The sequence below is a fragment of the Trifolium pratense genome, linkage group LG7, assembly GCF_020283565.1.
Source record: "Trifolium pratense cultivar HEN17-A07 linkage group LG7, ARS_RC_1.1, whole genome shotgun sequence".
Taxonomy (NCBI): domain Eukaryota; kingdom Viridiplantae; phylum Streptophyta; class Magnoliopsida; order Fabales; family Fabaceae; genus Trifolium; species Trifolium pratense.
The window spans coordinates 29,251,937-29,264,812 of record NC_060065.1 but is presented as its reverse complement, the minus strand read 5'-3'; the positions used below and the strand labels follow the sequence as shown (position 1 = coordinate 29,264,812).

The following is a 12,876-nucleotide window of genomic DNA, read 5'->3' as shown; positions in this document are numbered from 1 at the left end:
GTGGTGCTGGTGGTGGTCCTAGAAATGCTTTTGGTTTTGACTACTTAAGTAATGAATCACATGAACATAGTGGCAATAGAAAAACCCCTATATTCAATGGTGATGCATCATTATTTGAGTGGTGGAAGGAAAGATTGTATAGCAATATTACTGCTATTGATCATGAGTTGTGGGATTTGGTTGAGCTGGGAGTAACTTTTGAAAACTTAAATGAACATGGAAGATTGTCCATTGAGCATAGAAAGTTACGCACACCAGCTAACTTAAAAACCTACACTAAGCATCATAGAGTAAAGGACATTGTTGTTGGTGCTATTAGACATGAGGATTATGTCAGAATAGAGAACAAGTCTACTGCTAAATCTATCTTTGATTCTATGTGTGCTACCTATGATGGTAATGAAAAGGTTCAAGAGGCTAAAGCTAGTCTTTTGATAAGGCAATATGAACTATTCACTATGCAACAAGATGAAAACATTGAGACTATGTTTACAAGGTTTCAAATCCTTGTATCTGGTCTTAAAGCTCTTAAGAGAAGTTATTCCACCTATGACCATGTTCAGAAGATTCTGAGAAGTCTTCCTATTGCTTGGAGACCCAAGGTCACTGCAATAGAGGAAGCTCAAAATCTCAAGACTCTGAGTCTTGAAGCTCTGATAAGCAATCTCAGAAGCCATGAGATGGTTCTGGATGCTGACTCAGAAACTAAGAAGAAGTCCAAGTCAGTGGCTTTACAGTCAACTAGGACTACTTCTAAGGCTCTTAAGACTCAGCTTCTTGATATTGAAGAAGAATCTTCTGCTGATGGTCAAGAGGATGAGATGAATGAGGATGAGTTTGCTTTATTCACCAAGTTTCAGCAATGGAACAGATTTAACAAAAGAAATTTCAGAGGTAACAGCTCCAGAAATGTTGTCAGCAAAAAGGATGATCAGAAGAACTGCTTCAACTGTAAGAAGCCAGGACACTTTATTGCTGATTGTCCAGAAATGTCTGCTAAAGACAAAAGCAAAAGATACAGCTCAAAGAAGCAACAATTCAAGAGCAAATTGAGAAAGAGTCTGATGGCTACCTTTGAAGAGCTATCATCTGAGGAAGAAGTTGAGGAAGAAGAAGAGGCAAATCTAGCCCTGATGGCTTCAACTGACTCAGATGCAGACTCAGACGATGAATCAGAATCAGATTCAGAAGTAACTGATGAGGTATTTTCTGACTGCTCTAAATCTCAACTTATAACTGCACTTAACAAGGTCATTGAGAAACATCTCAGAGTGTTAAGTAAACAAAAAGTTTTACAAGAAAAGCTTAATACTCTGACTGAACAAGCAGAACATTTTCAAAGTCTATATCAAGAAACTCTGAATAGAGTAAATGACTTTGAAAAGGGTTGTGCTGTTTGTCACAAACCTATTGATGAGCAGGAAATAGCTCTTCAACAGTTTGTGCATCTCAACCTTGGTAAGAGCAAAGCTGCTAATCTTGTTTATAATGTCATGAGACATAGAGGAGAGGGACTTGGCTATGAATATGGTAGAACATATTCAAAGCTGAAGACCTCTGCCAAAAAGGTTGGAAAATCTTGGGTTTATTATGTTGTTCCACAAAGTGAAGAGGGAAAGAATTCTGGTAGTGTTGAAAATGACAAAGATGATCTGAGTGATTTAGAAGCTGACAGCTCAGAGGAACCCAGTTCCTCAGGATCTGGAGAAAGAAGTTCAGAAGATAGAAGTTGTTCAGAACCTGAGAACATCAGTTCAGAAGTTCTGAAAGCTTCAACATCTGAGACTTCAAATTCTGGATCCAAAGGAACTTCAGTACCTGAAGCTAGTCAATCTAAAAGATCAGAAGTTTTTAAAAGAAAAAATTCTAAATCTCAGATGGAGTACAGGACTCAGATTATTTATGATTCTAGAGTCAGTAGATATAATCAATCAGAACATGGGATTGGTAATAAATACAAACCATGGAATCATAAACAATCCAAATCCTGGAATAATAACAGATTTCAAAAGAAAAGGTTTCAAAAAGGTCATTATTCCAAACCAAGATCTTTTTCTAACACTAGACAACATAATAAGCATGTATGGACTAACAAGCGTGGACCCAGAAGATGGGTACCAAAAGCTGAAATAATGTATCATTCAGATTTACCAACTAGGAAAGGATATGTCCTACCTAGAGTGTGGAAACAAGTCCTATGCAAAGGAAGAAGGGCTTATGTCCTAGACCAATGGCTGACAAGTTCTCAAGTTAACAATCAGAACTTGATAAATGAAGAGGAAGAATATTGGGATGACTTTATCATTAACCTTGATGAAGAGTTCTATCGCAATGATTAAAGTTGTTTCTCATACAGCCTGCCACTCAAAGAAATATCATGAAACACTCATGGTATCTGGATAGTGGATGTTCAAGGCATATGACTGGTGACAAACAACTATTTTCTAAGCTGACTATGAAAGAAGGAGGATCTGTTGGCTTTGGAGGCAATCAAAAAGGAAAGATAATAGGTACAGGTACAGTAGGTAATTCTTCCCTATCTATTAATGATGTTTGGTTAGTAGATGGACTCAAACATAACCTATTGAGCATAAGTCAATTTTGCGACAATGGTTATGTAGTTGTCTTTAATAAGGAATCATGTACTGTATCTAAACAATCTGATAACTCCATTATATTCAAAGGTCTGAGAAAGAACAATGTTTATAAAATTAATCTTTCTGATTTGAATGAACAAAAAGTGATGTGTCTTTTGACCTTGAGTGAGGAAAAATGGATCTGGCATAAGAGGTTAGGCCATGCTAACTGGAGGTTAATCTCTAAGCTTAGCAAGCTTGACCTTGTCAGAGGCTTACCTAAAATCAAATATCACTCAAACACACTTTGTGGTTCTTGTCAAAAAGGAAAAATTACAAAATCATCTTTTAAACCTAAGAACATTGTCTCTACCTCAAGACCATTGGAACTTCTTCACATTGATCTTTTTGGGCCAGTTCACACTGCCTCTATCAATGGAAAGAAGTATGGATTAGTAATTGTTGATGATTACAGTAGATGGACTTGGGTAAAATCCCTAAGAACAAAAGATGAAGCTTATGATGAGTTTAGCATCTTCTGCAAACAAATTCAAAATGAAAAAGGCTACACTATTTTAAAAGTTAGAAGTGATCATGGTGGAGAATTTGAAAATGAACCCTTTGAAAACTTTTGTGAAAAATATGGCATTCTGCATGAATTCTCTTCTCCTAGAACTCCTCAACAAAATGGGGTTGTAGAAAGGAAGAATAGAACTCTGCAAGAAATGGCCAGAACCATGATGCATGAAACAAATGTAGCAAAGTTTTTATGGGCAGAAGCTGTAAACACAGCATGTTATGTTCAAAATAGAATCTATATCAGATCTAAGTTGAACAAAACTGCTTATGAATTGTTCAAAGGAAGAAAACCTGATATTTCTTATTTTCATCAGTTTGGATGTACATGTTACATCTTAAACAACAAAGTCCATCTAAAGAAATTTGATGCTAGAGGTTATAAGGGTATTTTTATAGGATACTCTGAACGCTCAAAAGCATACAGACTGTATTTCTGAAACACATACTGTGGAAGAAAGTATGCATGTCAAATTTGATGACAAAGAGCCTGACCAAGTGTCAGAGCTTGTGGAAGGTTTGTCTAGATTTCAGGTATCAGAGGATCAATATTCAGATATTCCAAACTACTCAGAACATCCATTCTCTGAAGAACCTCTGAACACAACAGTTTCTACTGACTCTGAACAACAAAGAACTGAAGCAACCGCTGAACCTGATGTTGATGAGTCTGAAGATGATGAGCCCCCAAGAAATACCTTCAAATACAAATCATCACATCCAGAGGAACTGATATTAGGCAACAAGGATAGTCCAAGGAAGACAAGATCTCAACTGAGAAATGAAGAATCTTTAGTTGGTCTTATCTCAATGATGGAACCTTCAAAGATTGATGAAGCTCTGAAGGATGATGCTTGGATTGTAGCAATGCAAGAAGAGCTGAATCAATTTCAAAGAAATGATGTCTGGACTTTAGTGCCTAAACCTTCACACAAGAACATTATTGGAACAAAATGGGTATTCTGAAACAAGCTGAATGAACAAGGTGAAGTGGTAAGAAACAAGGCTAGATTGGTTGCACAAGGTTATAGTCAACAAGAGGGGATTGACTATACTGAAACCTTTGCACCAGTTGCTAGACTTGAAGCAATCAGGTTACTTCTATCTTATGCTGTTAATCATGGAATAACCTTATATCAGATGGATGTGAAGAGTGCCTTCTTAAATGGTTTCATTTCTGAAGAAGTGTATGTTAAGCAACCTCCTGGTTTTGAAGATGTCTCAAACCCAGAACATGTTTTTAAACTGAAGAAATCACTGTATGGTCTGAAACAAGCTCCAAGAGCTTGGTATGATAGACTCAGTAATTTCCTTCTTGAAAAGGGTTTTGAGAAAGGAAAGGTTGACTGCACACTCTTTAGAAAAACAACCAAAGAAGACATTTTAATCATTCAAATTTATGTTGATGATATTATTTTTGGTTCAACTAATGCTTCTTTGTGCAAGAGTTTTTCTAAGATAATGCAGGATGAATTTGAAATGAGCATGATGGGAGAGTTGAAGTTCTTTCTTGGAATTCAAATTAATCAGAAGAAGGAAGGAACTTATGTTCATCAATCAAAATACACTAAAGAACTTCTGAAGAAATTCAATCTAGATGACTGCAAGATAATGAACACTCCTATGCACTCAACTACCAACATGAGCAAGTCAGATGATGAAGGAAAAGTAGATCAAAAGGTCTACAGAGGTATGATTGGTTCTTTACTCTATCTGACAGCCTCTAGACCAGATATTTTATTCAGTGTATGCTTATGTGCAAGATTCCAGTCAGATCCTAGAGAATCTCATCTTACAGCTGTAAAGAGAATCTTCAGGTATCTGAAAGGAACAACTAATCTTGGACTTCTTTATAAGAAATCCAATGATTATGTACTGAATGGATTCTGTGATGCTGACTATGCTGGAGATAAAATTGAAAGAAAATCCACAAGTGGCAATTGTCAATTTGTTGGTGAAAACCTTATCTCCTGGGCTAGTAAAAGACAAACTACTATAGCTTTGTCTACAGCAGAAGCAGAATACATTTCAGCAGCTAAGTGTTGTACACAACTACTCTGGTTAAAATATCAGTTAGAAGATTATCAGGTAAGCAGTAACAATATTCCTTTATATTGTGACAATACTGCAGCCATTCATTTATCTAAAAATCCTATCCTACACTCTAGAGCCAAACATATTGAAATTAAACACCATTTTATCAGAGATTATGTTCAGAGAGGCATTATAGATATTAAGTTTGTTGATACTGAAAATCAATGGGCTGACATATTTACTAAAGCCTTACCTGTTGAAAGATTTGATTTTATAAAGAAACATCTGAACATGTTTTCAATCTCTGAATGAAAATTATTTTTGGGCTTTTAAAGTGTAAGAGGTTATGTACACCAGAACTTATGATTCAGATCATCTGAAACACAAGCTCTGAAGTACCTAACTCTGATAGAGAATTTTAAATATCTCAGAGGCTCTGAAATATTTAAGTGGGAAACGTTTAGTATTCACTGCTGAACAGTTGTCCATTAAAATAGCAGTTACCGAGTAAATTTCTGCACGTGGTCTACGTGTGTCAGGTAGTGGGTGGTTAATGATGATTTTTGGTATTCAACTTTCTGTCAATTAGCGTAACTTCCCAAATTTGCCATTTTTGTGTTAACTGTACTCATTTAAATAAACTTACACAATACACTTGCACACTATTCACTTTCACAACCTACACTTTCATATTCTCTCTAAACCTCCAACACACTTTCTTTCTCTCTCGTTAGTTTTCCAAACCCTACCCTAATCTCCAACAATGGCCGGACCTTCGTCATCTTCTTCATCAAAGATTCCACCATTCATGTTCAAGAATCTTCAGATCGTTGGGAACGAAATGGAGTTTCCTGAATCTGAACTCTGCTTTCTGTCTGAGAAGATTGTGGACTTTGATAGTTTGTCTGCTAATGGTTTTGAAGTTAAGCAGTACTTTACATCACAAAGATGGGATAAGTACTTCGACATGCTTAACGGTCCTATCTACCCAGACTTGCTTAAGAAATTTTGGATGAAAGCAAGAGTGTTTGATAAACATGAAGCAAAGAAGGAAGAGATTGCTGCTATTGAGAGGAATCCTAGTCTGAAGGGTAAAACTAGGAAGGAAATGGGCTTGCTGGAATTTACAGGTGTTCAGATTAGGTCTAACATCTGTGGGATGAATATGGCTTTCTCACCAATTCATTTCAATGCTCTCCTTGGTCTACCTAAGTCTGGGATAGAGTTAGATGCTTTTGAAAAGGATACCAGATATAGAGATGATCTTCTGCATCTCATCTGCACTGATTTGAATCTGAAAGGCAAAGTCAAAGGATTGACTGACGAGTGCAGAGTTATGTTCAAGATAATCCTTGCTTCTATCAGTCCAAGAGTTGGAGGGACTGATACAATCTCCTGGACGCATCGTCATTTGTTATATTTCCTTCTGACAAGGAAGAGAGTTAATCTTGGAGATTATTTTTTTGAACGGATTTGTGAAGCAATTTTTGCAAGTAAGGCTCAGAGGAAAACTACTATAGTTTATCCCAGGTTGTTGTCAGACCTTCTATATCAAGGTCACGTGGTTCAGAACCTGCAGAAGTTCCACCCAGAACTGGTTCAGAAGAAGTTCTATCCTGAGATTCTGAATGCTAGTTTTCTGTCCAAGATGCGGTTGATTGCATCTAAGCCTGTTGCTCCTCCTCAAGAATTCTCTGTTAGGCTTGAAGATCGTCTGTACATAGAAGGCTACCCAGTTATTTCTGAAGCTGATGCTGAGCATGTGATTCAGGACTACTTAGAAGTGCTCAGAGGAGAAGGTTTTATTGTTGATAGGAGTATGGTTCCAAAGGCTCCTGCAAACCAGTATAACCCTTCTAGGAAGCAAAAGAGAAAGGCTGAAGCTCAAGATGATCTACCTAAGCCAGATCTTTTGGCTCAAAAGAAAGTTAAAGTTGAACAATCTATGGCTGAGCAAAGGACTAAGAGAAAACATGAAGAATCTGCTACCAAGGCTACTGAAGAAGCTTCAAAAGAGCCTGTTGCTGTTGAAGTATCCAGCTCATCTGAAGAGTCTGAGTCAGAAGATGAGACTGAATCTGATGAAGAGACTCTGGCTGCAAGTTTGAGGAAAAGACCTGCTCCTACTCCTAAAGATAAAGGTAAGTCTACTAAGTATGTCTTTAATGCAAAAGAGATTGGAATAGGTTACACCAAACCTCTCAGAACTGTTTTACCAGCCTCTGAAACTCCAACCTCTGATAACCCCCTATCAGAATTAGAAAAACATCTTAGTCCAGACCCTCTGAATAACCAAACCTTCACCCAGAAACCTTCATCACCTCCCAAACCTAATTCACCTCAAACTCAACCACAAAAAGAAACACCTATCATATCACCATCTGAACCTATATCACACACTCCAAACCCTGACAAAGCTTCTCCCACTAAACAACCATCTCCAATTCAATCATCTGAACCTGCATCCCCACAACATCAAAATCCTGAACCATCTAACCCTGAACCAACAGATAATCCAATTCCTGAAACAATTCCTGAACCTCAACCAAGTGCTGAATATGCTTCTCCTGAGCGTATTCATACTTGTGCCCCCAAGCCTTCAGAGGCAGAAGTTGTCATTATTGACAATCCTGCTAATGAATCAACCAACCTCTCTACCATTCCCAATCCTTCACCCTCATCATCTAACCCATTCAATAATCTATCCACTCAATTGCATAAAGACTTGGTTAGATTATCTTTGCTAAAGGACAGGTTTCTAGTTTGTCCTTCTGATGTGGATTTGGAAGTTTCAAGCATTAAGGCAAGAATTTGCAATGCTTTGGATGGTGCTGCTGAGGAAATTAAGGCTGTGGTTGGAAGAAGAGACTTGGATGTGATAAGCTTCATGAGGGAAAGTCTGGCTAGGGCTGAATTGAAAAGGTTAACCACTTTTAATCATGCTGAATCTGAACGTGCTAAGCTGGAAGCACTTGCTGCTGCTGAACAACGTCTGAACGCTTTTAAAGTCATCTGGATAGACTCCAAGCTGTTTCAGAGTCTTGAAGCTCAGAGGTCTGAGTCTGAAAGGTTAGAAGAAGCTGCTGCAAGAGTTGCCCAGTTGGCAAATGAGTTGCAACCAGAGGACATTTCAGAGGATGATGTGCTTGCTTTTCAGAATCAAGAGGATGTGCTGATGATTGACTATCCAGAGGAAGGTGAACCCTCTGATAAAGGCAAGGCACCTTTGGTTGAAGAACAAGCGTCTTTGGTTCAAGATCAAGCTCCTGTGGTTGTTGATCAGTTGCAGATCTTTCAAGAAGCCCTGAGGGAACAGCAGGAAGGTTTGGAAAGGCAAAGAGCTGCTCACCAAACATTGGAAACCAAGGTGGATGGTTTAGTTTCCAATGTGGGATCCTTGAATGACAAATTTGACCAACTCTTAGCTTTCCTTAAGAAACCCTAGGATTCTATGCACATTTTCTTTATGTTTTTATGTTTTGCTTGATTATACTTTTTTGTTGTTTGTTTTCTGAACTTGTTATTCATATTTTGTCTAAACAATTTCTTTTGTTAGTTATGTGATTTGGTATTATTTTTTGTGCAAACTTTCTCTGTTAAATAAGACCATAAGAACACAAGATGCTTTTAAAACGAAAACTTTTATGAATGCTCTAACCATGTTGAGTACATTGGTAAAAAGAAAAAGAAAAAGACAACCTAATCCTAATCAGATGGATAATACTCAGAAGAAATCTCAGATTTCTCCTCAGCATCCTCTGATGAAATTTCTATGGGATCTGGGTTTGGTTCTTCTTCTTCTTCTTCTTGTTCTTCTTCTGGAACATAGCTAGCCAAGAACTCAACATAGTCAGCATCATCTTCATTCTCTTCAGCTTCAGAATCTGATGAGATGATTATTATCTCCGCATCTTGTGGTTTCTTGTTGTCTTCTTTATTTTTCTCCTCTTCTTCGCGTTTTTCGTTTTCTTTCTTTCTCCTAAACTCTGCAATGCGTGAACTGAACCTTCTCATTCTTCCTAATCTCTCTTGATTTACTCGTTTATTCTTGTTTTTACTTGAAGAAGGCATGTTAACTCGTTTACCTTTTTATAAACTCTTTAGCGTGTTGTTTTTCTGTTTTTGAAATTAATTCACCTCTGTAACAACCACTCTTCTTCTTTGACTGTCTTGATTATATAAATTTTTTTTACTTTTTGATAATGACAAAAGGGGGAGTAGTTACGCATTAATTGATAAGTGATAAGTTTCAAAACTGAAACCACGCCTTTTATCTCGCTTTTATCCATTAAATTAAAAAGTTGTTACTTTTAAGTTGTTTTACGTATTTCAAGGTGGAGACTAAGTTAGTTGAAACTGAAATAAATTTCATAAGTAAGGATAAGTTAAGAGTGCAATTTTAACTTAGCCTTATGAGACTTAGGGGGAGAGCTTGCAAACCTCTCACTCTGAAGAAAAATATGGAATTTGTTTTATTTCAAATTATCTTAATCTTATACTAAATTAAAATATCATGGATAAAACTTAAAGCCTTGGCTTTAAGGAGTATCAATCTTAGGGGGAGCTTGCAAACCTCATAAACCTAAGAGAAACATGATAAGTTAATTTAACAACAATTGTCAATTAATACTGATGTTTGTCATCATCAAAAAGGGGGAGATTGTTGGAACAAAATTGATTTAAAAATGTTTGCCCCTAAATCTATAAAGGTTTTGATGATAACAAAGTATTAATAAACAATTGGAAGGACTAAAAATTTATTTTAAGTGCGCAGATATAAGCATCAGATAAGCTCTGAGTGAAGCTCAGAGGATGTGAATTCAGAAGTTCATAAGCGCTCAGAAGATGTTGGACTTCAGAAGTTACAACCTTCAGATGATGAAGTCTTCAGAACTTCTTAAGTGACTAAAGCTTCATCAACCTCTGAAGATCTTTTTGAAAGCTGTAAAGATTCCCTTTGCAAGTCAACTCTTCTACCAATGAAGAAAAGGACCTTTCAAGCCTGATCAGTTCAGCTACTCTTGTTTTGTCTGTTCTCTTTTGAGAACGTGGGTCTTCAGACTTGTTAGCTGAATAAGGAAAGTCTTCTCTGCAGTAGTCAAAGTACCTGAAACTCTTTCTTAGTTTTGGATACAACCAATCTGCATCAAGACAGACTGCTTGAAGACAAAAGTTTATCAACTCCAACGGTTCTTTTTGCAACGACTCTTTTCTAGTGGTATATATACTAGAAGAATCAGCTACAACATATACAATTTTATTAAGGATTGAACGTGTGCTGAACAACCTCTGAACTTTGTGATATACAAGCTCTGAACCTCTGTTAAGTGTTTTTGCACTTTAGTCAAATACTCTGTACTATTCGTATTTGCTCTCTTTAGGTTCATCTAAGAGCATTTGTATATTTTCATATACTTTACTATTACTTGAGGAAACTTAAGCTTGTGTGCTTAAGTGTGAATTCTTAAGCTTGTGTGCTTAAGTGTGAAGTCTTAAGCTTGTGTGCTTGAGCATTGTTGAGAAGTCTCTTGCTTGTGTGCTTGAGCAGGTGTAATCTTGTGTGATTATAGTGAAATCCCTTGGAAGTGCAAGGGGACTGGACTACTCTCGTTTTGTGAGAGGAACCAGTATAAATTGCTTGTGTGATCTCTCTCTCTCTCTCTTGTTATTATTTGTGTTATTTATCCGCTGCTAACGTAGTTGAGTTAAGAACTTGAAAAAGTTTTAACTTAGCTAAAACACAATTCAACCCCCCCTTCTTGTGTTTTCACACCTTCACCCTCTATACCAACTGATGCTGAGAAGGATGTTGAAGCATCCAAAGGAGGGTCTAGCCCACATGCTAACACTGCCACTGGGTCGTTTGGTAGTGGATCTAATACTGAAGCTTCCACTGAAGAGGAAGTAAACAAAGAAAGTACTCCTGAACATGTGGCTGATTCTGAGCCAGAGAGTGAAGCTGGTGAGGATTCTGAGAAAACCACCAATGAAGAACAGAACATAGTGGATGTTGATGAAGTTCCTTCTGAAGAAGATCTGCAACCTCCACCTACTCAGAAGGGAATTGGAAGAAGACTGAGAAGCAGGACCACTACACCTGCACCTGCTGTTACCACTACCCCTGTTGTCACCAAGAAAACAAAGGACACTACTCTGAAGCCTGTTAAGTATGGTCCTAAGAAAGGATGGAGCAAGCCTATACCTCCTCCTGAAAAGAAAAAGGGTGTGCTGAAAAGGAAGAGTGCACCATCAAGTGACTCTGATTTTGAAGCTGAAAAGGATGACTCAAGCATCAAGCCTCCTGCTAAGAAGGCTATGTCTGCTAAGAAGGCCATGTCTCAAGCTGCTGCTCCTGACACTGAAGATTTCCCTTGTGACAATGTCTCATTTCATCTTCCATCTTATGCTCAACGATGGGGAATAATATGCAGAAGAAGATTGGCCTTGGAAAGGGAACTAGGCAAGGATATTCTAGAGTGTGAAGAGATTGTGAACTTGATCAATGATGCTGGATTGATCAAAACTGTGTGGGGCTTAGGGTCTTGCTATGAGAAGCTGGTTAGGGAGTTTGTTGTCAACATTCCTATAGGTTGTGACAATCCCTTGGACAAAGAATTTCAGAAGGTATATGTTCGAGGAAAATGTGTGACATTCTCTCCAAGTGTGATCAACAAGGTGTTGGGTAATGCTGATGATCCTCATCCTGACATAGAGGTATCTGACAATGTGGTCTGCAAAACTATCACAGCTGAAAAAGTGAAAACCTGGCCCAAGAAGGAGAAGGTACCTGCAGTCAAGCTAACCCAAAAGTATGCCATTTTAAATCGTATTGCATCTGTCAACTGGGTTCCTACTACACATGCATCTGACATTGCAACAAATCTGGGTAAGATCATTTATATGATTGGTACTGGTACAAAATTTAATGCTGGTCTATATATTTTCAATCAAGTTGTGCAGCATGCTAAGACCTCTGTCACCAAGCAACCCATTGCATTCCCAACTTTGATCTGTGACATCATCTTGTCCCAACATCCTAATATAAGGCATGAGGGTGAGTCTGCTAAGAAAAGGGCAACTCCTCTGGCCATTCATCAGAAGCTGTACAGTAAACAGCATGCTCCAGATATTGTTGGACCATCAAATGCTGCTGCTGACACTCCTATGACAAGGAAGGAGATGATTGCTATGCTGGAAGCAAACTGTAAGGAGCTAGATGAAAAGAAGTTGCAGTTTGAAAGGATGATACATGCTCTCAGGGTTGAAGAGGCTGCAGTTCAAGCAGCTGATGCAGGTGATGATGGTACTAGTGGTGAAGAAGAAGCTGACTCAGATGCTGAAGGAGAAGAAAGTGATTCCTCCCCAAGTGCTTCTGTGTAATTCTGTTGTTTCGTTATTTGGATTTTTTTTTTTTGTTTTGCATGTCTGTGGGCTGAAGTCCTGAATTTAGCACCTAGTGTGCATGGTTTGTAATATTTTGTCTGCACTTTCTGTTCTGCAACTATCTGCACTGCTTTTGGATACTATTTTCTGCAGTTCCCATTTTGTCTATTTTGTGGCTAAAAAGGGGGAGTAGTTATTGTATGCCATAAATAGATGCTGAGCTATGATGTGCCATCAGATGCTGGATCATCTGAATAATCCTATGCATGAATTAAGGGGGAGTAAGATGAATTTGGTACCCGATTCT

The 12,876-nt window shown here is 37.8% G+C and overlaps 1 protein-coding gene across 1 annotated transcript; it reads left to right on the top strand.

Annotated features, from left to right (window-relative positions):
* Nucleotides 1–6,027: 6,027 nt before the first annotated feature.
* Nucleotides 6,028–12,566, top strand: LOC123896202. The gene is made up of 3 exons (XM_045946619.1): nt 6,028–6,143; nt 11,057–11,969; nt 12,147–12,566. Exons 1-3 carry the CDS (start codon nt 6,028–6,030, stop codon nt 12,564–12,566), a joined length of 1,449 nt encoding a protein of 482 aa, XP_045802575.1.
* Nucleotides 12,567–12,876: the final 310 nt, after the last annotated feature.